Raw genomic sequence first — 25,559 nt, forward strand, 5'->3', positions numbered from 1 at the left:
AAGATTTCTACCATCATCAACCCAGTGGCTCAAGTGCCGCCTCCTGCCCTCAAAATCCATAATGTGTTTCACCGGTGCCTACATAGGAAGTATGTTGCTCTGGCCGTACCGTCTCCATTGACTCCTGCGCCCATTGTGGTTGAAGGGAATCTTGAGTTTGAAATTTCCAGAATCTTGGATTCCCATCTTCTGCACAATTCCTTGCAATATTTAGTGCATTGGAGAGGTTACGGTCCAGAGGACAGGAGTTTGGATCCGGCATCTGAAGTGAACGCCGCCAGGATGATTCGTGCTTTTCATAGGGTGTATCCTGCCAAGCCGGGCCTTGAGTGTCCGGAGGTCACTCCTAGGCGGGCGGGTACTGCCACGGATGTGTCTGGACCTTCAGGTGCTGCTGCTGGGACCAAGTGCAGAAGGGTCCGGCCAGGGCCGGCTCCAGGTTTTTGTGGGCCCTGGGCGGAAGAGTCCCGGTGGGCCCCATCCACACGCAGACACACACATACGTACACATACATATACATATTTAAAGACAAACTCACAAAAATACGTATAGAACTGACATATCTATACAGTCATATACACTGACATACATAGATACACATCATACATGCATACAGACACACAACACAACTCTGCTAGATACATACATACAGACACACACAGCTCTGCTGGATACATACACACATAGCTCTGCTACATACATACACAGCTCTGCTGGATACATACACACATAGCTCTGCTACATACATACACACATAGCTCTGCTACATACATACACACATAGCTCTGCTACATACATACACAGCTCTGCTGGATACATACACACATAGCTCTGCTACATACACACATAGCTCTGCTACATACACACATAGCTCTGCTACATACATACACAGCTCTGCTGGATACATACACACATAGCTCTGCTACATACATACACACATAGCTCTGCTACATACATACACACATAGCTCTGCTACATACATACATACATGAATCTGCTACATACATACACACATAGCTCTGCTACATACATACACACATAGCTCTGCTACATACATACACACATAGCTCTGCTGCATACATACACACATAGCTCTGCTACATACATAGCTCTGCTACATACATACATACACATAGCTCTGCTACATACATACATGAATCTGCTACATACATACACACATAGCTCTGCTGCATACATACACACCTAGCTCTGCTATATACATACACACATAGCTCTGCTACATACATACACACATAGCTCTGCTGCATACATACACACATAGCTCTGCTACATACACATAGCTCTGCTACATACATACATGAATCTGCTACATACATACACACATAGCTCTGCTACATACATACACACATAGCTCTGCTACATACATACACACATAGCTCTGCTACATACATACACACATAGCTCTGCTACATACATAGCTCTGCTACATACATACATGAATCTGCTACATACATACACACATAGCTCTGCTACATACATACATGAATCTGCTACATACATACACACATAGCTCTGCTACATACATACATGAATCTGCTACATACATACACATATAGCTCTGCTACATACATACACATATAGCTCTGCTACATACATACACATATAGCTCTGCTACATACAGACATAGCTCTGCTACATACATACACACATAGCTCTGCTACATACATACAGACACACACGTAGCTCTGTGGGGCCCACACACACAGCTCCAGGGGCCAGCACATACAGCACCGGGGGGCAGGGCATACACCTAAGGGGGGAGAAGCCCATACAGCTCCCCAGGGCCCATAAATCGGGGGCGGGGAGGGCACATACCTCTCAGGTCACGGTGGAGAGGGGGCCCACACAGCGCCGGAGAGGGGGCCCACACAGCGCCGGAGAGGGGGCCCACACAGCGCCGGAGAGGGGGCCCACACAGCGCCGGAGAGGGGGCCCACACAGCGCCGGAGAGGGGGCCCACACAGCGCCGGAGAGGGGGCCCACACAGCGCCGGAGAGGGGGCCCACACAGCGCCGGAGAGGGGGCCCACACAGCGCCGGAGAGGGGGCCCACACAGCGCCGGAGAGAAGAGCTGTGCTGGGGGTCGCTGGCTGGCACTGCAACTCCTTCATCTGTGGGACTGAGCAGGCCGGTCGGTAGCTCCGCCCACAGATTAAGTTCAAACCAGGAAGTCTGCGCGCCTTAAAGGGACGGCGCTGCAGATTCCTGCCGAGGACTGCGGAACTCGGCCCGGGGGCAGCAGAACTAAGGCGAGGGGGCCCCGGCCAAGGGGCACCAGAACTGACGAGGCCGAGTGGGCCCCCCCGGCTCTCCAGGGCCCCGGCATTTGCCCAGGTATGCCGCGTGCTGACGCCGGCCCTGGGTCCGGCGATCGTCCAGACGTTACTTAGTTACTTAGGTTGAAAAAAGACCTAGGTCCATCTTGTTCATCCTTCCTCCACCAGTTCTACATTTGGTCACTAAGTCATTTATAACCAACAATGTTGTGTGAGGAATCCTCCGCCTGATATAAAGCTGTTCTAGGGTCAGCCATTACTACCTCTTGTGGTGGCATCCCACAGTCTGACTGCTCTAACTGTAAAGAACCCTTTCCTGTTTAGCTGCCAGAATCGCAGTTCTTCCACGTTAATGGACGCTGTCCCTTTAAGTGCTTGATTTAGGGGTTTTTTCGGTTTCATTGCCAGGTTGGAGGAGCCTTTATAACGTGGGGCCTCGCGCTCCTCCAGTGCGGGTTGTACTCGTCACTTGGAGAAGTTGCTTGCTCTGGAGTGCAGGTGGCTTCAGACTACTATGTATATTATGAAGATTCCCTCTCAAGATAAGTTGTTGTTTTTCCTTTTCCCCTTTTGCTGTTTGTTTTTCCCTCCATGGATTGGTGGGTGGTGGGATTTAGTCCTAGGGCTGGCTACGAGACAGGGGCATGTTGGCGGGTCACACCTCCTAACCCTTATAGGTACCTGTGATTTGAGGGCAAGCGCAGGCCCCCCAGTGTCAGGGTCCTCGCAGGAGCTCCTGGATAGCCCCCCTCTTTGTGGTTCAGCCTCCTTTTATTCCCAGGGGTCCACTTGCTGGGTGACTCCCCACACCCAGCGTGACATTCGTACACTGGAACTACCGGCCCGTGCCTCGAAATAAGTCCCGTACACCGCGCACATGGTATACGATGTATGGTCACCCCACTAACCCTAATCTATTTCAGCCCTGCCCTATACACACCCATCACCAGGATATAGTGATAACGGGAAGCATCTACCACACACTGATCTGTGCGACGAAGGAGCGGATTCTGTATGTACTACTCTCATCCTGTATGTATGTATTATTCTGTATATATACACTGCACAGTACCACTTCTCCTGTCCTGTATACTGGGTGTAATCCTCAGTATCTGTATTATTCTGTATATATACACTGCACAGTACCACTTCTCCTGTCCTGTATACTGGGTGTAATCCTCAGTATCTGTATTATTCTGTATATATACACTGCACAGTACCACTCCTCCTGTCCTGTATACTGGGTGTAATCCTCAGTATCTGTATTATTCTGTATATATACATTGCACAGTACCACTTCTCCTGTCCTGTATACTGGGTGTAATCCTCAGTATGTGTATTATTCTGTATATATACACTGCACAGTACCACTTCTCCTGTCCTGTATACTGGGTGTAATCCTCAGTATCTGTATTATTCTGTATATATACATTGCACAGTACCACTTCTCCTGTCCTGTATACTGGGTGTAATCCTCAGTATGTGTATTATTCTGTATATATACACTGCACAGTACCACTTCTCCTGTCCTGTATACTGGGTGTAATCCTCAGTATCTGTATTATTCTGTATATATACACTGCACAGTACCACTTCTCCTGTCCTGTATACTGGGTGTAATCCTCAGTATCTGTATTATTCTGTATATATACATTGCACAGTACCACTTCTCCTGTCCTGTATACTGGGTGTAATCCTCAGTATCTGTATTATTCTGTATATATACACACTGCACAGTACCACTTCTCCTGTCCTGTATACTGGGTGTAATCCTCAGTATCTGTATTATTCTGTGTATATACACTGCACAGTACCACTTCTCCTGTCCTGTATACTGGGTGTAATCCTCAGTATCTGTATTATTCTGTATATATACACTGCACAGTACCACTTCTCCTGTCCTGTATACTGGGTGTAATCCTCAGTATCTGTATTATTCTGTATATATACACTGCACAGTACCACTTCTCCTGTCCTGTATACTGGGTGTAATCCTCCAGTACCTGTATTATTCTATATATATGCACTGCACAGTACCACTTCTCCTGTCCTGTATACTGGATGTAATCCTCAGTATCTGTATTATTCTGTATATATACACTGCACAGTACCACTTCTCCTGTCCTGTATACTGGGTGTAATCCTCAGTATCTGTATTATTCTGTATATATACACTGCACAGTACCACTTCTCCTGTCCTGTATACTGGGTGTAATCCTCAGTGTCTGTATTATTCTGTATATATACACTGCACAGTACCACTTCTCCTGTCTTGTATACTGGGTGTAATCCTCAGTGTCTGTATTATTCTGTATATATACACTGCACAGTACTACTTCTCCTGTCTTGTATACTGGGTGTACTCCTCAGTATCTGTATTATTCTGTATATATACACTGCACAGTACCACTTCTCCTGTCCTGTATACTGGGTGTAATCCTCAGTATCTGTATTATTCTGTATATATACACTGCACAGTACCACTTCTCCTGTCTTGTATACTGGGTGTACTCCTCAGTATCTGTATTATTCTGTATATATACGCTGCACAGTACCACTTCTCCTGTCCTGTATACTGGGTGTAATCCTCAGTATCTGTATTATTCTGTATATATACATTGCACAGTACCACTTCTCCTGTCCTGTATACTGGGTGTAATCCTCCAGTACCTGTATTATTCTGTATATATGCACTGCACAGTACCACTTCTCCTGTCCTGTATACTGGATGTAATCCTCAGTATCTGTATTATTCTGTATATATACACTGCACAGTACCACTTCTCCTGTCCTGTATAGTGGGTGTAATCCTCAGTATCTGTATTATTCTGTATATATACACTGCACAGTACCACTTCTCCTGTCTTGTATACTGGGTGTACTCCTCAGTATCTGTATTATTCTGTATATATACACTGCACAGTACCACTTCTCCTGTCCTGTATACTGGGTGTAATCCTCAGTATCTGTATTATTCTGTATATATACACTGCACAGTACCACTTCTCCTGTCTTGTATACTGGGTGTACTCCTCAGTATCTGTATTATTCTGTATATATACACTGCACAGTACCACTTCTCCTGTCCTGTATACTGGGTGTAATCCTCAGTATCTGTATTATTCTGTATATATACACTGCACAGTACCACTTCTCCTGTCCTGTATACTGGGTGTAATCCTCAGTGTATGTATTATTCTGTATATATACACTGCACAGTACCACTTCTCCTGTCCTGTATACTGGGTGTAATCCTCAGTATCTGTATTATTCTGTATATATACACTGCACAGTACCACTTCTCCTGTCCTGTATACTGGGTGTAATCCTCAGTACCTGTATTATTCTGTATATATAAACTGCACAGTACCACTCCTCCTGTCCTGTATACTGGGTGTAATCCTCAGTATCTGTATTATTCTGTATATATACACTGCACAGTACCACTTCTCCTGTCCTGTATACTGGGTGTAATCCTCAGTATCTGTATTATTCTGTATATATACACTGCACAGTACCACTTCTCCTGTCCTGTATACTGGGTGTAATCCTCAGTACCTGTATTATTCTGTATATATGCACTGCACAGTACCACTTCTCCTGTCCTGTATACTGTGTGTAATCCTCAGTGTATTTATTATTCTGTATATATATACTGCACAGTACCACTTCTCCTGTCCTGTATACTGGGTGTAATCCTCAGTATCTGTATTATTCTGTATATATACACTGCACAGTACCACTTCTCCTGTCCTGTATACTGGGTGTAATCCTCAGTACCTGTATTATTCTGTATATATGCACTGCACAGTACCACTTCTCCTGTCCTGTATACTGTGTGTAATCCTCAGTGTATGTATTATTCTGTATATATATATACTGCACAGTACCACTTCTCCTGTCCTGTATACTGGGTGTAATCCTCAGTATCTGTATTATTCTGTATATATACACTGCACAGTACCACTTCTCCTGTCCTGTATACTGGGTGTAATCCTCAGTATCTGTATTATTCTGTATATATACACTGCACAGTACCACTTCTCCTGTCCTGTATACTGGGTGTAATCCTCAGTACCTGTATTATTCTGTATATATACACTGCACAGTACCACTTCTCCTGTCCTGTATACTGTGTGTAATCCTCAGTGTAATGTATTATTCTGTATATATATATATATACTGCACAGTACCACTTCTCCTGTCCTGTATACTGGGTGTAATCCTCAGTATCTGTATTATTCTGTATATATACACTGCACAGTACCACTTCTCCTGTCCTGTATACTGGGTGTAATCCTCAGTATCTGTATTATTCTGTATATATACACTGCACAGTACCACTTCTCCTGTCCTGTATACTGGGTGTAATCCTCAGTACCTGTATTATTCTGTATATATGCACTGCACAGTACCACTTCTCCTGTCCTGTATACTGTGTGTAATCCTCAGTGTATTTATTATTCTGTATATATATACTGCACAGTACCACTTCTCCTGTCCTGTATACTGGGTGTAATCCTCAGTATCTGTATTATTCTGTATATATACACTGCACAGTACCACTTCTCCTGTCCTGTATACTGGGTGTAATCCTCAGTATCTGTATTATTCTGTATATATGCACTGCACAGTACCACTTCTCCTGTCCTGTATACTGTGTGTAATCCTCAGTGTATGTATTATTCTGTATATATATACTGCACAGTACCACTTCTCCTGTCCTGTATACTGGGTGTAATCCTCAGTATCTGTATTATTCTGTATATATACACTGCACAGTACCACTTCTCCTGTCCTGTATACTGGGTGTAATCCTCAGTACCTGTATTATTCTGTATATATGCACTGCACAGTACCACTTCTCCTGTCCTGTATACTGTGTGTAATCCTCAGTGTATGTATTATTCTGTATATATATATACTGCACAGTACCACTTCTCCTGCCCTGTATACTGGGTGTAATCCTCAGTATCTGTATTATTCTGTATATATACACTGCACAGTACCACTTCTCCTGTCCTGTATACTGGGTGTAATCCTCAGTATCTGTATTATTCTGTATATATACACTGCACAGTACCACTTCTCCTGTCCTGTATACTGGGTGTAATCCTCAGTATCTGTATTATTCTGTATATATACACTGCACAGTACCACTTCTCCTGTCCTGTATACTGTGTGTAATCCTCAGTGTAATGTATTATTCTGTATATATATATACTGCACAGTACCACTTCTCCTGTCCTGTATACTGGGTGTAATCCTCAGTATCTGTATTATTCTGTATATATACACTGCACAGTACCACTTATCCTGTCCTGTATACTGGGTGTAATGCTTAGTATCTGTATTAGTCTGTATATATACACTGCACAGTACCACTTCTACTGTCCTGTATATTGGGTGTAATCCTCAGTATCTGTATTATTCTGTATATATACACTGCACAGTACCACTTCTCCTGTCCTGTATACTGGGTGTAATCCTCAGTATCTGTATTATTCTGTATATATACACTGCACAGTACCACTCCTCCTGTCCTGTATACTGGGTGTAATCCTCAGTATCTGTATTATCCTGTATATATGCACTGCACAGTACCACTCCTCCTGTCCTGTATACTGGGTGTAATCCTCCAGTACCTGTATTATTCTGTATATATGCACTGCACAGTACCACTTCTCCTGTCCTGTATACTGGGTGTAATCCTCAGTATCTGTATTATTCTGTATATATACACTGCACAGTACCACTTCTCCTGTCCTGTATACTGCGTGTAATCCTCCAGTACCTGTATTATTCTGTATATATGCACTGCACAGTACCACTTCTCCTGTCCTGTATACTGGGTGTAATCCTCAGTATCTGTATTATTCTGTATATATACACTGCACAGTACCACTTCTCCTGTCCTGTATACTGGGTGTAATCCTCAGTCTCTGTATTATCCTGTATATATGCACTGCACAGTACCACTTCTCCTGTCCTGTATACTGCGTGTAATCCTCCAGTACCTGTATTATTCTGTATATATGCACTGCACAGTACCACTTCTCCTGTCCTGTATACTGGGTGTAATCCTCAGTACCTGTATTATTCTGTATATATACACTGCACAGTACCACTTCTCCTGTCCTGTATACTGCGTGTAATCCTCCAGTACCTGTATTATTCTGTATATATGCACTGCACAGTACCACTTCTCCTGTCCTGTATACTGGGTGTAATCCTCAGTATCTGTATTATTCTGTATATATACACTGCACAGTACCACTTCTCCTGTCCTGTATACTGGGTGTAATCCTCAGTATCTGTATTATTCTGTATATATACACTGCACAGTACCACTTCTCCTGTCCTGTATACTGGGTGTAATCCTCAGTGTCTGTATTATTCTGTATATATATACTGCACAGTACCACTTCTCCTGTCCTGTATACTGGGTGTAATCCTCAGTATGTGTATTATTCTGTATATATACACTGCACAGTACCACTTCTCCTGTCCTGTATACTGGGTGTAATCCTCAGTATGTGTATTATTCTGTATATATACACTGCACAGTACCACTTCTCCTGTCCTGTATACTGGGTGTAATCCTCAGTATCTGTATTATTCTGTATATATACACTGCACAGTACCACTTCTCCTGTCCTGTATACTGGGTGTAATCCTCAGTATCTGTATTATTCTGTATATATACTCTGCACAGTACCACTTCTCCTGTCCTGTATACTGGGTGTAATCCTCAGTATCTGTATTATTCTGTATATATACACTGCACAGTACCACTTCTCCTGTCCTGTATACTGGGTGTAATCCTCAGTATCTGTATTATTCTGTATATACGCTGCACAGTGCCACTTCTCCTGTCCTGTATACTGGGTGTAATCGTCAGTATCTGTATTATTCTGTATATACACTGCACAGTACCACTCCTCCTGTCCTGTATACTGGGTGTAATCCTCAGTATCTGTATTATTCTGTATATATACACTGCACAGTACCACTTATCCTGTCCTGTATACTGGGTGTAATCCTCAGTATGTGTATTATTCTGTATATATACACTGCACAGTACCACTTCTCCTGTCCTGTATACTGGGTGTAATCCTCAGTATCTGTATTATTCTGTATATATACACTGCACAGTACCACTCCTCCTGTCCTGTATACTGGGTGTAATCCTCAGTACCTGTATTATTCTGTATATATACACTGCACAGTACCACTTCTCCTGTCCTGTATACTGGGTGTAATCCTCAGTATCTGTATTATTCTGTATATATACACTGCACAGTACCACTTCTCCTGTCCTGTATACTGGGTGTAATCCTCAGTATCTGTATTATTCTGTATATATACACTGCACAGTACCACTCCTCCTGTCCTGTATACTGGGTGTAATCCTCAGTATCTGTATTATTCTGTAGATATACACTGCACAGTACCACTTCTCCTGTCCTGTATACTGGGTGTAATCCTCAGTATCTGTATTATTCTGTATATATACACTGCACAGTACCACTCCTCCTGTCCTGTATACTGGGTGTAATCCTCAGTATCTGTATTATTCTGTATATATACACTGCACAGTACCACTTCTCCTGTATACTGTGTGTAATCCTCAGTATCTGTATTATTCTGTATATATACACTGCACAGTACCACTTCTCCTGTCCTGTATACTGGGTGTAATCCTCAGTATCTGTATTATTCTGTATATATACGCTGCACAGTACCACTTCTCCTGTCCTGTATACTGGGTGTAATCCTCAGTATCTGTATTATTCTGTATATATACACTGCACAGTACCACTTCTCCTGTCCTGAATACTGGGTGTAATCCTCAGTATTTGTATTATTCTGTATATATACACTGCACAGTTCCTCTTCTCCTGTGTATACACTGCACAGTTCCTCTTCTCCTGTGTATACACTGCACAGTTCCTCTTCTCCTGTATATACACTGCACAGTTCCTCTTCTGCTGTGTGTACACTGCACAGTACCACTCCTCCTGTATATATACACTGCACAGTTCCTCTTCTCCTGTGTATACACTGCACAGTTCCTCTTCTCCTGTGTATACACTGCACAGTTCCACTCCCCCTGTGTATACACTGCACAGTTCCACTCCCCCTGTGTATACACTGCACAGTTCCACTCCCCCTGTGTATACACTGCACAGTTCCACTCCCCCTGTGTATACACTGCACAGTTCCACTCCCCCTGTGTATACACTGCACAGTACCACTCCTCCTGTATATATACACTGCACAGTACCACTCCTCCTGTATATATACACTGCACAGTTCCTCTTCTCCTGTGTATACACTGCACAGTACCACTCCTCCTGTATATATACACTGCACAGTTCCTCTTCTCCTGTATATATACACTGCACAGTACTACTCCTCCTGTATATACACTGCACAGTTCCTCTTCTCCTGTGTATACACTGCACAGTACCACTCCTCCTGTATATATACACTGCACAGTTCCTCTTTTCCTGTATATATACACTGCACAGTACCACTCCTCCTGTATATATACACTGCACAGTTCCTCTTCTCCTGTATATATACACTGCACAGTTCCTCTTCTCCTGTGTATACACTGCACAGTTCCTGTTGTCCTGTATATACACTGCACAGTTCCTCTTCTCCTGTGTATACACTGCACAGTTTCTCTTCTCCTGTATATACACTGCACAGTACCACTCCTCCTGTATATATACACTGCACAGTTCCTCTTCTCCTGTGTATACACTGCACAGTTCCTCTTCTCCTGTGTATACACTGCACAGTTCCTCTTCTCCTGTATATACACTGCACAATTCCTCTTCTCCTGTGTATACACTGCACAGTACCACTCCTCCTGTATATATACACTGCACAGTTCCTCTTCTCCTGTGTATACACTGCACAGTTCCTCTTCTCCTGTGTATACACTGCACAGTTCCTCTTCTCCTGTATACTGGGTGAGTTGGAGGATTGGGCAGTGATATACTCCTATAATATCCATGCTGTGGGTGTATAATCAGTATATAACACTTCTCTTCTAGCTATGGTGAAGTCTGACCTGGCGATGCCGCTGCTGGGAGGTGAGACCGGCGATTCCTGTGCGCCGTGCGTTGTGTCCTGTGGCGACACTATCGGGATCCTGGGCACCGGAGACTTTGCCCGCTCTCTGGCTTTGCGCCTCTTATATTCTGGATTTAAGGTCGTTGTGGGAAGTCGCAATCCGAAGATGAGCTCCGGGCTCTTTCCTGCCGCCGCGCAGGTGCTGCCGCGGGAGGAGGCTGTGAAACACGCACAACTGCTGTTTGTGGCACTTTTTCGGGAACATTATCCTTCGCTGATCCCCCTGTCAGACGCCATATCCGGAAAAACCCTGATCGACGTCAGTAATAACCTGGAAATCAACGTCAGTAGAGAGTCCAACGCGGAGTACCTGGCAGCTCTGCTCCCACAGTGCACCGTGGTGAAAGCATTCAACGTGGTGTCCGCCTGGGCTCTGCAGGCCGGCCCGAAGGATGGCAACAACCAGGTGAGAAAGACACCGCTGATCTCTGGTGATGGATAGGCGGCGTTCTCAGTGATGTCACTGCTGATCTCTGGTGATGGATAGGAGGTGTTCTCAGTGATGTCACCGCTGATCTCTGGTGATGGATAGGCGGTGTTCTCAGTGATGTCACCGCTGATCTCTGGTGATGGATAGGAGGTGTTCTCAGTGATGTCACCGCTGATCTCTGGTGATGGATAGGAGGTGTTCTCAGTGATGTCACCGCTGATCTCTGGTGATGGATAGGAGGTGTTCTCAGTGATGTCACTGCTGATCTCTGGTGATGGATAGGTGGTGTTCTCAGTGATGTCACTGCTGATCTCTGGTGATGGATAGGTGGTGTTCTCAGTGATGTCACCGCTGATCTCTGGTGATGGATAGGAGGTGTTCTCAGTGATGTCACTGCTGATCTCTGGTGATGGATAGGAGGTGTTCTCAGTGATGTCACTGCTGATCTCTGGTGATGGATAGGAGATGTTCTCAGTGATGTCACTGCTGATCTCTGGTGATGGATAGGAGGTGTTCTCAGTGATGTCACTGCTGATCTCTGGTGATGGATAGGCGGTGTTCTCAGTGATGTCACCGCTGATCTCTGGTGATGGATAGGAGGTGTTCTCAGTGATGTCACCGCTGATCTCTGGTGATGGATAGGAGGTGTTCTCAGTGATGTCACCGCTGATCTCTGGTGATGGATAGGAGGTGTTCTCAGTGATGTCACTGCTGATCTCTGGTGATGGATAGGAGGTGTTCTCAGTGATGTCACTGCTGATCTCTGGTGATGGATAGGCGGTGTTCTCAGTGATGTCACTGCTGATCTCTAGTGATGGATAGGAGGTGTTCTCAGTGATGTCACTGCTGATCTCTGGTGATGGATAGGCGGTGTTCTCAGTGATGTCACCGCTGATCTCTGGTGATGGATAGGTGGTGTTCTCAGTGATGTCACTGCTGATCTCTGGTGATGGATAGGCGGCGTTCTCAGTGATGTCACTGCTGATCTCTGGTGATGGATAGGAGGTGTTCTCAGTGATGTCACCGCTGATCTCTGGTGATGTATAGGAGGTGTTCTCAGTGATGTCACTGCTGATCTCTGGTGATGGATAGGCGGTGTTCTCAGTGATGTCACTGCTGATCTCTGGTGATGGATAGGAGGTGTTCTCAGTGATGTCACTGCTGATCTCTGGTGATGGATAGGCGGTGTTCTCAGTGATGTCACTGCTGACCTCTGGTGATGGATAGGAGGTGTTCTCAGTAATGTCACTGCTGATCTCTGGTGATGGATAGGCGGTGTTCTCAGTGATGTCACTGCTGATCTCTGGTGATGGATAGGAGGTGTTCTCAGTGATGTCACTGCTGATCTCTGGTGATGGATAGGTGGCGTTCTCAGTGATGTCACCGCTGATCTCTGGTGATGGATAGGAGGTGTTCTCAGTGATGTCACCGCTGATCTCTGGTGATGTATAGGAGGCGTTCTCAGTGATGTCACTGCTGATCTCTGGTGATGGATAGGAGGTGTTCTCAGTGATGTCACTGCTGATCTCTGGTGATGGATAGGAGGTGTTCTCAGTGATGTCACCGCTGATCTCTGGTGATGGATAGGTGGTGTTCTCAGTGATGTCACCGCTGATCTCTGGTGATGTATAGGAGGTGTTCTCAGTGATGTCACTGATCTCTGGTGACGGATAGGAGGTGTTCTCAGTGATGTCACTGCTGATCTCTGGTGATGGATAGGCGGCGTGGTCAGTGATGTCACCGCTGATATCTGGTGATGGATAGGAGGTGTTCTCAGTGATGTCACCGCTGATCTCTGGTGATGGATAGGCGCAGTTCTCAGTGATGTCACCGCTGATCTCTGGTGATGGATAGGAGGTGTTCTCAGTGATGTCACTGCTGATCTCTGGTGATGGATAGGAGGTGTTCTCAGTGATGTCACTGCTGATCTCTGGTGATGGATAGGAGGTGTTCTCAGTGATGTCACCGCTGATCTCTGGTGATGGATAGGAGGTGTTCTCAGTGATGTCACCGCTGATCTCTGGTGATGGATAAGGCGGTGTTCTCAGTGATGTCACTGCTGATCTCTGGTGATGGATAGGAGGTGTTCTCAGTGATGTCACTGCTGATCTCTGGTGATGGATAGGCGGTGTTCTCAGTGATGTCACCGCTGATCTCTGGTGATGGATAGGAGGTGTTCTCAGTGATGTCACCGCTGATCTCTGGTGATGGATAGGAGGTGTTCTCAGTGATGTCACAGCTGATCTCTGGTGATGGATAGGAGGTGTTCTCAGTGATGTCACTGCTGATCTCTGGTGATGGATAGGCGGTGTTCTCAGTGATGTCACCGCTGATCTCTGGTGATGGATAGGAGGTGTTCTCAGTGATGTCACCGCTGATCTCTGGTGATGGATAGGAGGTGTTCTCAGTGATGTCACCGCTGATCTCTGGTGATGGATAGGCGGTGTTCTCAGTGATGTCACTGCTGATCTCTGGTGATGGATAGGCGGTGTTCTCAGTGATGTCACTGCTGATCTCTGGTGATGGATAGTCGGTGTTCTCAGTGATGTCACTGCTGATCTCTGGTGATGGATAGGTGGTGTTCTCAGTGATGTCACTGCTGATCTCTGGTGATGGATAGGTGGTGTTCTCAGTGATGTCACTGCTGATCTCTGGTGACGGATAGGAGGTGTTCTCAGTGATGTCACCGCTGATCTCTGGTGATGGATAGGAGGTGTTCTCAGTGATGTCACTGCTGATCTCTGGTGATGGATAGGAGGTGTTCTCAGTGATGTCACTGCTGATCTCTGGTGATGGATAGGAGGTGTTCTCAGTGATGTCACCGCTGATCTCTGGTGATGGATAGGAGGTGTTCTCAGTGATGTCACCTCTGATCTCTGGTGATGGATAGGAGGTGTTCTCAGTGATGTCACCGCTGATCTCTGGTGATGGATAGGTGGTGTTCTCAGTGATGTCACCGCTGATCTCTGGTGATGGATAGGAGGTGTTCTCAGTGATGTCACCGCTGATCTCTGGTGATGGATAGGTGGTGTTCTCAGTGATGTCACCGCTGATCTCTGGTGATGGATAGGAGGTGTTCTCAGTGATGTCACTGCTGATCTCTGGTGATGGATAGGCGGTGTTCTCAGTGATGTCACTGCTGATCTCTTGTGATGGATAGGAGGTGTTCTCAGTGATGTCACTGCTGATCTCTGGTGATGGATAGGTGGTGTTCTCAGTGATGTCTCTGCTGATCTCTGGTGATGGATAGGCGGTGGTCTCAGTGATGTTGATAAGGCCGTAATTTAGGTTGATGCAATCTAGTCATGCATCCCTCTTAAACTGTCTGCAGTCCAAATTATGAGTCACTCGTGGTAGCATGCATAACCACCTTTCACACACACCAGAGAGACGTGCTCAGATATGAATAGAAAGTAAGACTGATTTATTTCCGGAAGTTGTACAAATATATATAACCTTATTGGCTAGGTGCCAAGAATACGTAACACGTCTCCTATTGGATAAAGTAGAACAGCTTATTCTGTGATATACAGTTTACTGTAATGTGCTTGGTTCCTCATTTATATTAAGCAATGTCAGCATGATTCACTTGTCACAAGAATAGCCCAGACTGTCTGAGTTTTATGCCAAGAGATATGTGGGGTACAGTTCAAACACCATCTTAAATCCTGTTCTTTATGGATATCTCCATATAATTCTTATATACTTATATACTCATAATCGCATCCCTAACAGTCCCCCCTTTGGAGATAGCCAAAAAGTCTTTCCTTGCTTTTCCAGGTCTATTGATCTGTCCTAATGCTGATGGTTACCTTACTCACATACAAGATAACCCATCCCTTGTGGATGAATCTCCCCACCCAACAGACTATGCATAGGAAGCCAGATCCTGATCGTATTCTCTAGACTGTCCTCATGGCTATATTCCGCTGGCACACGTTATTCAGGAAGGGGGAACGTGGCAATAGTCCTTTAATTGGCTAATATTTATCAGGGTTGGTTTCTCTCAGAGTCTCATGCTCCTCAGTCCTCAGGCGCTGATGGTGGGACATCATCAAAGGTGGGATGCACAGTCGTCTTCTGGTCCACATGCTTAGATATCATCGTCCTGGCACAAAGTATCGGGTAGAAGAGGGAAGACAGCCATCTCTTGGTCTCAGGCAGGTCCGACATCTCTTTGTAGTGGAATGCATGGATCTTCGTCCGAAAGAAAAAGAGTGAGAGAAGAGAGAGAAAGAGAGAGAAAGATTGAGAAGAGAGGAAGAGAGAGAAAGATTTGAGGAAAGAGAGGAAGAAAGAGAGAGGAAAAGAGGAGAGAGGAAAAGAAAAGAGAGAAAAATCTAGATCTGGTTGGATCTGGAGGAGAAAACTCAAAAGCGTGTATTAGGCACATGTTTAAACAAACAACAAGCTTAGTTGAAGTATTTGGGGGTACTTCTAAACAGGATTTCATAGGGTCTCAGCCTAGTGGTCCCTGCTGGGGTGTGTCTGACACTGAACAATGCAAGCGAAGACTCTCATGCCCTTGCCTTCTACACTGCCCCATCCTCCCAACCTTCCCTCTATTCTGTGGCTGGTATGGGGTGTGTAGAGTCAGTTCTGTGTCTAAGGCCTGCCATATCTCATTGGCTGGCAGTGAAAGCAGGTCACTAGCCACTTTCCATGGTCTCCGGGAGCCCACAGCTGCACCCTATCTCAGTCCTCTTCTTCTGGGACTTGCTCTTGTAGGGTCAGGACAACGTTTTCTCAAGACTTTCCATCCTTCCTTTCTTCTTCACATCTGGGTCATTCGAAAAGCACAGATTGACTGACTGTTTCTCTCGTAAATGGTCTTGGGGCTTCTTTGGATGTTCTGTCAGTGAGGGCACTTCTTACTGCTTCCCTTGACTCCTCCAATGTAGGCCTCAACCCTGCTCACCGCGACTCTGTCTCGCAATAGCAAAGCTTCCATCCGTTCTTCTATGGCCTCATGGCGGCGTACAGTTCCATTGGCAGTGATCAAGTCTCTTGTCCTCCACAGAGTAGATGCTGGCTGCCATCTTGCAGGCTTCAGCGAGAGCACATACATCTGCTTCTTCACAGACAGGCATGCGGGTAGCGACTGCTCTATCAGCACAGCGTCTTCTGCCACCAGCACCATACCCATGTGGAACCGTCTTCTTGATGCACATCTTGATCCATCCGCAAAGGGGTTAAGTCAGGGTCCAAAGGTGTATCCGTCACTGTATCGAATCCAGAGTTTCAGCTATGCCAGTCGACTACCTCTTCCACCAAGGTGTCAGAGGTGGGACACTCCCCCCTTGGAAGAGCAGCAGGATTAAGGACCGCACACCGGGAGATGGTGACTTTGTCAGGGAGCAGTGATGTCATACGGGCACTGATCTTCAACTGGTGCTTTCGGTAGGTGTTCAATCTGGCTGAGTAGTGTTCAAAGGGCTGCGGTCTTACTCCATGGCAAACAGGTAGAATGACTTCTGGGCTGGAGATGATGTGATGATACTCTTCAGGTGACTGTGACTGTAACTCAGGTGACTGTGACTGTAGCTCATCTGTATGTGGGGTGATCTTGTAAGCTGCTAGATTCATCTCCATACGTCTTGCCATTTGAAGGAGGGTGTCCTGGTCTTTACCAGCTGTAGTTTACATGTGGGCTCTCGGAGACCTGATACAAAGGACTATACCCAGGTTTGTAAGAAAGAGCAATGGGTGTAAGTTGGGGTCAGGAGAACACATAGAAACTCTAAAAACTAAGACTCCCTAAAACCCCGGGGAAAGAGAAAAGAGCACAAGAGGGTTTGGAAACTACCAGCAGCACCCCCTGACTACATCTACACAACTAGGAAAAAGCAGTGGAGCATATCTACTCTACCTCTCCTGTGCTAACCCTGTAACTGGGGGCCCTGCACTCTCCCTCATCCCGACGGTAGACCCGATGGTGGTCAGGGTCGAGCCTCCAGCGTATCCCTCTCTCCTGTCAGACCCTGCAAACTAAGACACAAAGGATTACTGGGTGCTGTCAACGAAAACTCTAATATATGTCAACTCCTGAAGATCAATGTCCCCTTGGGACCACATGAACCTCCACCCTCTCTATCAGGGAACTCTTGTGCAAGCTACCGGCAGGATAACATACAAGTGAAAATATCTCAAAACCAGGCTAAGCATCAACTGCCATAGGCAGAAAAATATTCACTGTCCACCAGGACTAATAGTGAGCAGTCTATATGGTCTACTAAATTGTATAACATACAGCAAAAACAAACATGCAAAAGTGAAGGGAAAAGGTTTCCACAGGACTATCAGCAATAACCTCTGCTAAGGTTCATTAGTGGGAAAAACTGCATATATGACCAAAAATGGAGTGTGTGTGTTCCAGGTCCCTGTCTCCCCCCTCTGCAGTCCCTGCTATGTCAGCAATAAACAGAGCAGTGGCTGTAGCTGCTGAAACAAAAATGGGGAACTGGGTGTCGGCTGGACTAAAATGGCGTCTAAAGATGAACTATGTAGTGTCTGAGTTAAAACGTCCACTAAAGATAATTACTGATAAACAGCCGCTAAAAGAGGAAGTAGGTGTTGGCCAAAAATGGCGTCTGAAGAGTCCTGGGAGGGAGTGACATGTATTGAAACATCTACATTCAGGAGGTATTCAATCTGTCACCGGGAATATGGATTATATAGGGACCCCTGGGCTGACCCTGTAACTAGGGACCCTGTACTCGCCCTCATCTCGACGGTAGACCTGATGGTGGTCAGGGCCGAGCCTCCAGCGTATCCCTATCTCCTGTCAGACCCTGCAATAATATCCCCATACCATACCCCACCCAGGGCAGAGTGACAGAAAGAAATCTACATTCAAAACAGAAAATAATGGGGTGGGCTTACGTGGACACAGTGCTCCACAGACAGGTAAAATACACATAGTGTATTCAGTGTCATCTAACCTCCCCCCCTTTTGGGAGAATTCTCCATTTCAACATACGTACATTCACAGGACACTGAAATAGAAACTAACACTTCCCTTTTTTTTTTTTTTTTTTTTTATACACCAAAAACTGCGTGCATTATACATAAAACATCTTTCAGTGTCACTTGGGTGATAAGGTACATGCACCCTCACTGTAAACCTGCAAACCTGGCTTCATTACTGGCCAGAAAGAATCCCCAGCTTTAAGTCTGGAGAAAACATCTTTCAGGGAAAACTATATATGAGATATTATGTCAGAGAGAGAATTCACGATATACATACACCTCCATGAGAACGGTCTATCGACTACTCAATAATTCCGATTAAGACCAAAGTTTAGGGGTCTTCCCCAATGTATTCAATTCTAGGTAAGAATACATTGACATCCACTAAAACAAGACCAGTGAATACCCCCTATGATGGATAGGCGGCGTTCTCAGTGATGTCACTGCTGATCTCTGGTGATGTATAGGAGGTGTTCTCAGTGATGTCACTGCTGATCTCTGGTGATGGATAGGAGGTGTTCTCAGTGATGTCACTGCTGATCTCTGGTGATGGATAGGAGGTGTTCTCAGTGATGTCACTGCTGATCTCTGGTGATGGATAGGCGGTGTTCTCAGTGATGTCACCGCTGATCTCTGGTGATGGATAGGAGGTGTTCTCAGTGATGTCACCGCTGATCTCTGGTGATGGATAGGAGGTGTTCTCAGTGATGTCACCGCTGATCTCTGGTGACGGATAGGAGGTGTTCTCAGTGATGTCACCGCTGATCTCTGGTGATGGATAGGAGGTGTTCTCAGTGATGTCACCGCTGATCTCTGGTGATGGATAGGAGGTGTTCTCAGTGATGTCACTGCTGATCTCTGGTGATGGATAGGCGGTGTTCTCAGTGATGTCACTGCTGATCTCTGGTGATGGATAGGAGGTGTTCTCAGTGATGTCACTGCTGATCTCTGGTGATGGATAGGTGGTGTTCTCAGTGATGTCACCGCTGATCTCTGGTGATGGATAGGAGGTGTTCTCAGTGATGTCAATGCTGATCTCTGGTGATGGATAGGAGGTGTTCTCAGTGATGTCACTGCTGATCTCTGGTGATGGATAGGAGGTGTTCTCAGTGATGTCACTGCTGATCTCTGGTGATGGATAGGCGGTGTTCTCAGTGATGTCACCGCTGATCTCTGGTGATGGATAGGTGGTGTTCTCAGTGATGTCACCGCTGATCTCTGGTGACGGATAGGAGGTGTTCTCAGTGATGTCACTGCTGATCTCTGGTGATGGATAGGAGGTGTTCTCAGTGATGTCACTGCTGATCTCTGGTGATGGATAGGAGGTGTTATCAGTGATGTCACCGCTGATCTCTGGTGATGGATAGGAGGTGTTCTCAGTGATGTCACTGCTGATCTCTGGTGACGGATAGGAGGTGTTCTCAGTGATGTCACCGCTGATCTCTGGTGATGGATAGGAGGTGTTCTCAGTGATGTCACCGCTGATCTCTGGTGATGGATAGGAGGTGTTCTCAGTGATGTCACTGCTGATCTCTGGTGATGGATAGGAGGTGTTCTCAGTGATGTCACTGCTGATCTCTGGTGATGGATAGGAGGTGTTCTCAGTGATGTCACTGCTGATCTCTGGTGATGGATAGGAGGTGTTCTCAGTGATGTCACTGCTGATCTCTGGTGATGGATAGGAGGTGTTCTCAGTGATGTCACTGCTGATCTCTGGTGATGGATAGGAGGTGTTCTCAGTGATGTCACCGCTGATCTCTGGTGATGGATAGGAGGTGTTCTCAGTGATGTCACTGCTGATCTCTGGTGATGGATAGGCGGTGTTCTCAGTGATGTCACTGCTGATCTCTGGTGATGGATAGGCGGTGTTCTCAGTGATGTCACTGCTGATCTCTGGTGATGGATAGGAGGTGTTCTCAGTGATGTCACCGCTGATCTCTGGTGATGGAGATCTCTGGTGATGGATAGGTGGTGTTCTCAGTGATGTCACCGCTGATCTCTGGTGATGTATAGGAGGTGTTCTCAGTGATGTCACTGCTGATCTCTGGTGATGGATAGGCGGTGTTCTCAGGGATGTCACCGCTGATCTCTGGTGATGGATAGGTGGTGTTCTCAGTGATGTCACTGCTGATCTCTGGTGATTTATAGGAGGTGTTCTCAGTGATGTCACTGCTGATCTCTGGTGATGGATAGGAGGTGTTCTCAGTGATGTCACCGCTGATCTCTGGTGATGGAGATCTCTGGTGATGGATAGGTGGTGTTCTCAGTGATGTCACCGCTGATCTCTGGTGATGTATAGGAGGTGTTCTCAGTGATGTCACTGCTGATCTCTGGTGATGGATAGGCGGTGTTCTCAGTGATGTCACCGCTGATCTCTGGTGATGGATAGGTGGTGTTCTCAGTGATGTCACTGCTGATCTCTGGTGATTTATAGGAGGTGTTCTCAGTGATGTCACTGCTGATCTCTGGTGATGGATAGGTGGCGTTCTCAGTGATGTCACCGCTGATCTCTGGTGATGGATAGGAGGTGTTCTCAGTGATGTCACTGCTGATCTCTGGTGATGGATAGGAGGTGTTCTCAGTGATGTCACTGCTGATCTCTGGTGATGGATAGGAGGTGTTCTCAGTGATGTCACTGCTGATCTCTGGTGATGGATAGGAGGTGTTCTCAGTGATGTCACTGCTGATCTCTGGTGATGGATAGGAGATGTTCTCAGTGATGTCACTGCTGATCTCTGGTGATGGATAGGAGGTGTTCTCAGTGATGTCACCGCTGATCTCTGGTGATGGATAGGAGGTGTTCTCAGTGATGTCACCTCTGATCTCTGGTGATGGATAGGAGGTGTTCTCAGTGATGTCACCGCTGATCTCTGGTGATGGATAGGTGGTGTTCTCAGTGATGTCACCGCTGATCTCTGGTGATGGATAGGAGGTGTTCTCAGTGATGTCACTGCTGATCTCTGGTGATGGATAGGTGGTGTTCTCAGTGATGTCACCGCTGATCTCTGGTGATGGATAGGAGGTGTTCTCAGTGATGTCACCGCTGATCTCTGGTGATGGATAGGAGGTGTTCTCAGTGATGTCACTGCTGATCTCTGGTGATGGATAGGAGGTGTTCTCAGTGATGTCACCGCTGATCTCTGGTGATGGATAGGCGGTGTTCTCAGTGATGTCACCGCTGATCTCTGGTGATGGACAGGCGGTGGTCTCAGTGATGTCACTGCTGATCTCTAGTGATGGATAGGAGGTGTTCTCAGTGATGTCACCGCTGATCTCTGGTGATGGATAGGAGGTGTTCTCAGTGATGTCACTGCTGATCTCTGGTGATGGATAGGCGGTGTTCTCAGTGATGTCACCGCTGATCTCTGGTGATGGATAGGAGGTGTTCTCAGTGATGTCACCGCTGATCTCTGGTGATGGATAGGTGGTGTTCTCAGTGATGTCACTGCTGATCTCTGGTGATGGATAGGCGGTGTTCTCAGTGATGTCACTGCTGATCTCTGGTGATGGATAGGAGGTGTTCTCAGTGATGTCACTGCTGATCTCTGGTGATGGATAGGCGGTGTTCTCAGTGATGTCACCGCTGATCTCTGGTGATGGATAGGTGGTGTTGTCAGTGATGTCACTGCTGATCTCTGGTGATTTATAGGAGGTGTTCTCAGTGATGTCACTGCTGATCTCTGGTGATGGATAGGAGGTGTTCTCAGTGATGTCACTGCTGATCTCTGGTGATGGATAGGAGGTGTTCTCAGTGATGTCACTGCTGATCTCTGGTGATGGATAGGAGGTGTTCTCAGTGATGTCACCGCTGATCTCTGGTGATGGATAGGAGGTGTTCTCAGTGATGTCACTCCTGATCTCTGGTGATGGATAGGAGGTGTTCTCAGTGATGTCACCGCTGATCTCTGGTGATGGATAGGTGGTGTTCTCAGTGATGTCACTGCTGATCTCTGGTGATGGATAGGAGGTGTTCTCAGTGATGTCACCGCTGATCTCTGGTGATGGATAGGAGGTGTTCTCAGTGATGTCACTGCTGATCCCCGGTGATGGATAGGAGGTGTTCTCAGTGATGTCACCGCTGATCTCTGGTGATGGATAGGAGGTGTTCTCAGTGATGTCACCGCTGATCTCTGGTGATGTATAGGAGGTGTTCTCAGTGATGTCACTGATCTCTGGTGACGGATAGGAGGTGTTCTCAGTGATGTCACTGCTGATCTCTGGTGATGGATAGGAGGTGTTCTCAGTGATGCCACTGCTGATCTCTGGTGATGGATAGGAGGTGTTCTCAGTGATGTCACGGCTGATCTCTGGTGATGGATAGGAGGTGTTCTCAGTGATGTCACGGCTGATCTCTGGTGATGGATAGGAGGTGTTCTCAGTGATGTCACGGCTGATCTCTGGTGATGGATAGGAGGTGTTCTCGGTGATGTCACCGCTGATCTCTGGTGATGGATAGGAGGTGTTCTCAGTGATGTCACCGCTGATCTCTGGTGATGGATAGGAGGTGTTCTCAGTGATGTCACTGCTGATCTCTGGTGATGGATAGGAGGTGTTCTCAGTGATGTCACCGCTGATCTCTGGTGATGTATAGGAGGTGTTCTCAGTGATGTCACTGCTGATCTCTGGTGATGGATAGGCGTTGTGGTCAGTGATGTCACCGCTGATATCTGGTGATGGATAGGAGGTGTTCTCAGTGATGTCACTGCTGATCTCTGGTGATGGATAGGAGATGTTCTCAGTGATGTCACTGCTGATCTCTGGTGATGGATAGGAGGTGTTCTCAGTGATGTCACTGCTGATCTCTGGTGATGGATAGGTGGTGTTCTCAGTGATGTCACTGCTGATCTCTGGTGATGGATAGGAGGCGTTCTCAGTGATGTCACCGCTGATCTCTGGTGATGGATAGGAGGTGTTCTCAGTGATGTCACTGCTGATCTCTGGTGATGGATAGGCGGTGTTCTCAGTGATGTCACTGCTGATCTCTGGTGATGGATAGGTGGTGTTCTCAGTGATGTCACTGCTGATCTCTGGTGATGGATAGGAGGCGTTCTCAGTGATGTCACTGCTGATCTCTGGTGATGGATAGGCGGTGTTCTCAGTGATGTCACTGCTGATCTCTGGTGATGGATAGGAGATGTTCTCAGTGATGTCACTGCTGATCTCTGGTGATGGATAGGAGGTGTTCTCAGTGATGTCACCGCTGATCTCTGGTGATGGATAGGAGGTGTTCTCAGAGATGTCACCGCTGATCTCTGGTAATGGATAGGAGGTGTTCTCAGTGATGTCACCGCTGATCTCTGGTGATGGATAGGCGCAGTTCTCAGTGATGTCACCGCTGATCTCTGGTGATGGATAGGAGGTGTTCTCAGTGATGTCACCGCTGATCTCTGGTGATGGATAGGCGCAGTTCTCAGTGATGTCACCGCTGATCTCTGGTGATGGATAGGAGGTGTTCTCAGTGATGTCACCGCTGATCTCTGGTGATGGATAGGAGGTGTTCTCAGTGATGTCACCGCTGATCTCTGGTGATGGATAGGAGGTGTTCTCAGTGATGTCACTGCTGATCTCTGGTGATGGATAGGAGGTGTTCTCAGTGATGTCACCGCTGATCTCTGGTGATGGATAGGAGGTGTTCTCTGTGATGTCACCGCTGATCTCTGGTGATGGATAGGAGGTGTTCTCAGTGATGTCACTGCTGATATCTGGTGATGTATAGGAGGTGTTCTCAGTGAAGTCACTGCTGATATCTGGTGATGTATAGGTGGTGTTCTCAGTGATGTCACTGCTGATCTCTGGTGATGGATAGGAGGTGTTCTCAGTGATGTCACTGCTGATCTCTGATGATGGATAGGCGGTGTTCTCAGTGATGTCACCGCTGATCTCTGGTGATGGATAGGCGGTGTTCTCAGTGATGTCACTGCTGATCTCTGATGATGGATAGGCGGTGTTCTCAGTGATGTCACCACTGATCTCTGGTGATGGATAGGCGCAGTTCTCAGTGATGTCACCGCTGATCTCTGGTGATGGATAGGAGGTGTTCTCAGTGATGTCACCGCCGATCTCTGGTGATGGATAGGAGGTGTTCTCAGAGATGTCACCGCTGATCTCTGGTGATGGATAGGAGGTGTTCTCAGTGATGTCACCGCTGATCTCTGGTGATGGATAGGCGCAGTTCTCAGTGATGTCACCGCTGATCTCTGGTGATGGATAGGAGGTGTTCTCAGTGATGTCACCGCTGATCTCTGGTGATGGATAGGAGGTGTTCTCAGTGATGTCACCGCTGATCTCTGGTGATGGATAGGAGGTGTTCTCTGTGATGTCACCGCTGATCTCTGGTGATGGATAGGAGGTGTTCTCTGATGTCACCGCTGTTCTCTGGTGATGTATAGGAGGTGTTCTCAGTGATGTCACTGCTGATATCTGGTGATGTATAGGTGGTGTTCTCAGTGATGTCACTGCTGATCTCTGGTGATGGATAGGAGGTGTTCTCAGTGATGTCACTGCTGATCTCTGGTGATGGATAGGCGGTGTTCTCAGTGATGTCACCGCTGATCTCTGGTGATGGATAGGAGGTGTTCTCAGTGATGTCACCGCTGATCTCTGGTGATGGATAGGAGGTGTTCTCAGTGATGTCACTGCTGATCTCTGGTGATGGATAGGAGGTGTTCTCAGTGATGTCACTGCTGATCTCTGGTGATGGATAGGAGGTGTTCTC

General features: G+C 46.6%; 1 protein-coding gene across 4 annotated transcripts in view; it reads left to right on the forward strand.

Moving 5' to 3' along the window:
- The window catches only part of STEAP3 (STEAP3 metalloreductase), a 95,955-nt gene that overhangs the window by 15,443 nt on the left and 54,953 nt on the right, over nucleotides 1-25,559 (forward strand). Inside the window, exons 1-2 of one of the 4 annotated variants that reach the window (XM_075316972.1) lie at nucleotides 3,230-3,334; nucleotides 11,367-11,851. In XM_075316972.1, the coding sequence (XP_075173087.1) occupies nucleotides 3,313-3,334; nucleotides 11,367-11,851 (507 nt within the window). In that variant the 5' untranslated portion in view covers nucleotides 3,230-3,312. Of the gene's footprint in view, nucleotides 1-3,229; nucleotides 3,335-11,366; nucleotides 11,852-25,559 lie in introns of those variants that run through there. The other 3 variants (XM_075316976.1, XM_075316975.1, XM_075316974.1) reach the window with 3 other exon arrangements.

This window comes from Anomaloglossus baeobatrachus, chromosome 7 (genome assembly GCF_048569485.1).
Source record: "Anomaloglossus baeobatrachus isolate aAnoBae1 chromosome 7, aAnoBae1.hap1, whole genome shotgun sequence".
NCBI lineage: Eukaryota > Metazoa > Chordata > Amphibia > Anura > Aromobatidae > Anomaloglossus > Anomaloglossus baeobatrachus.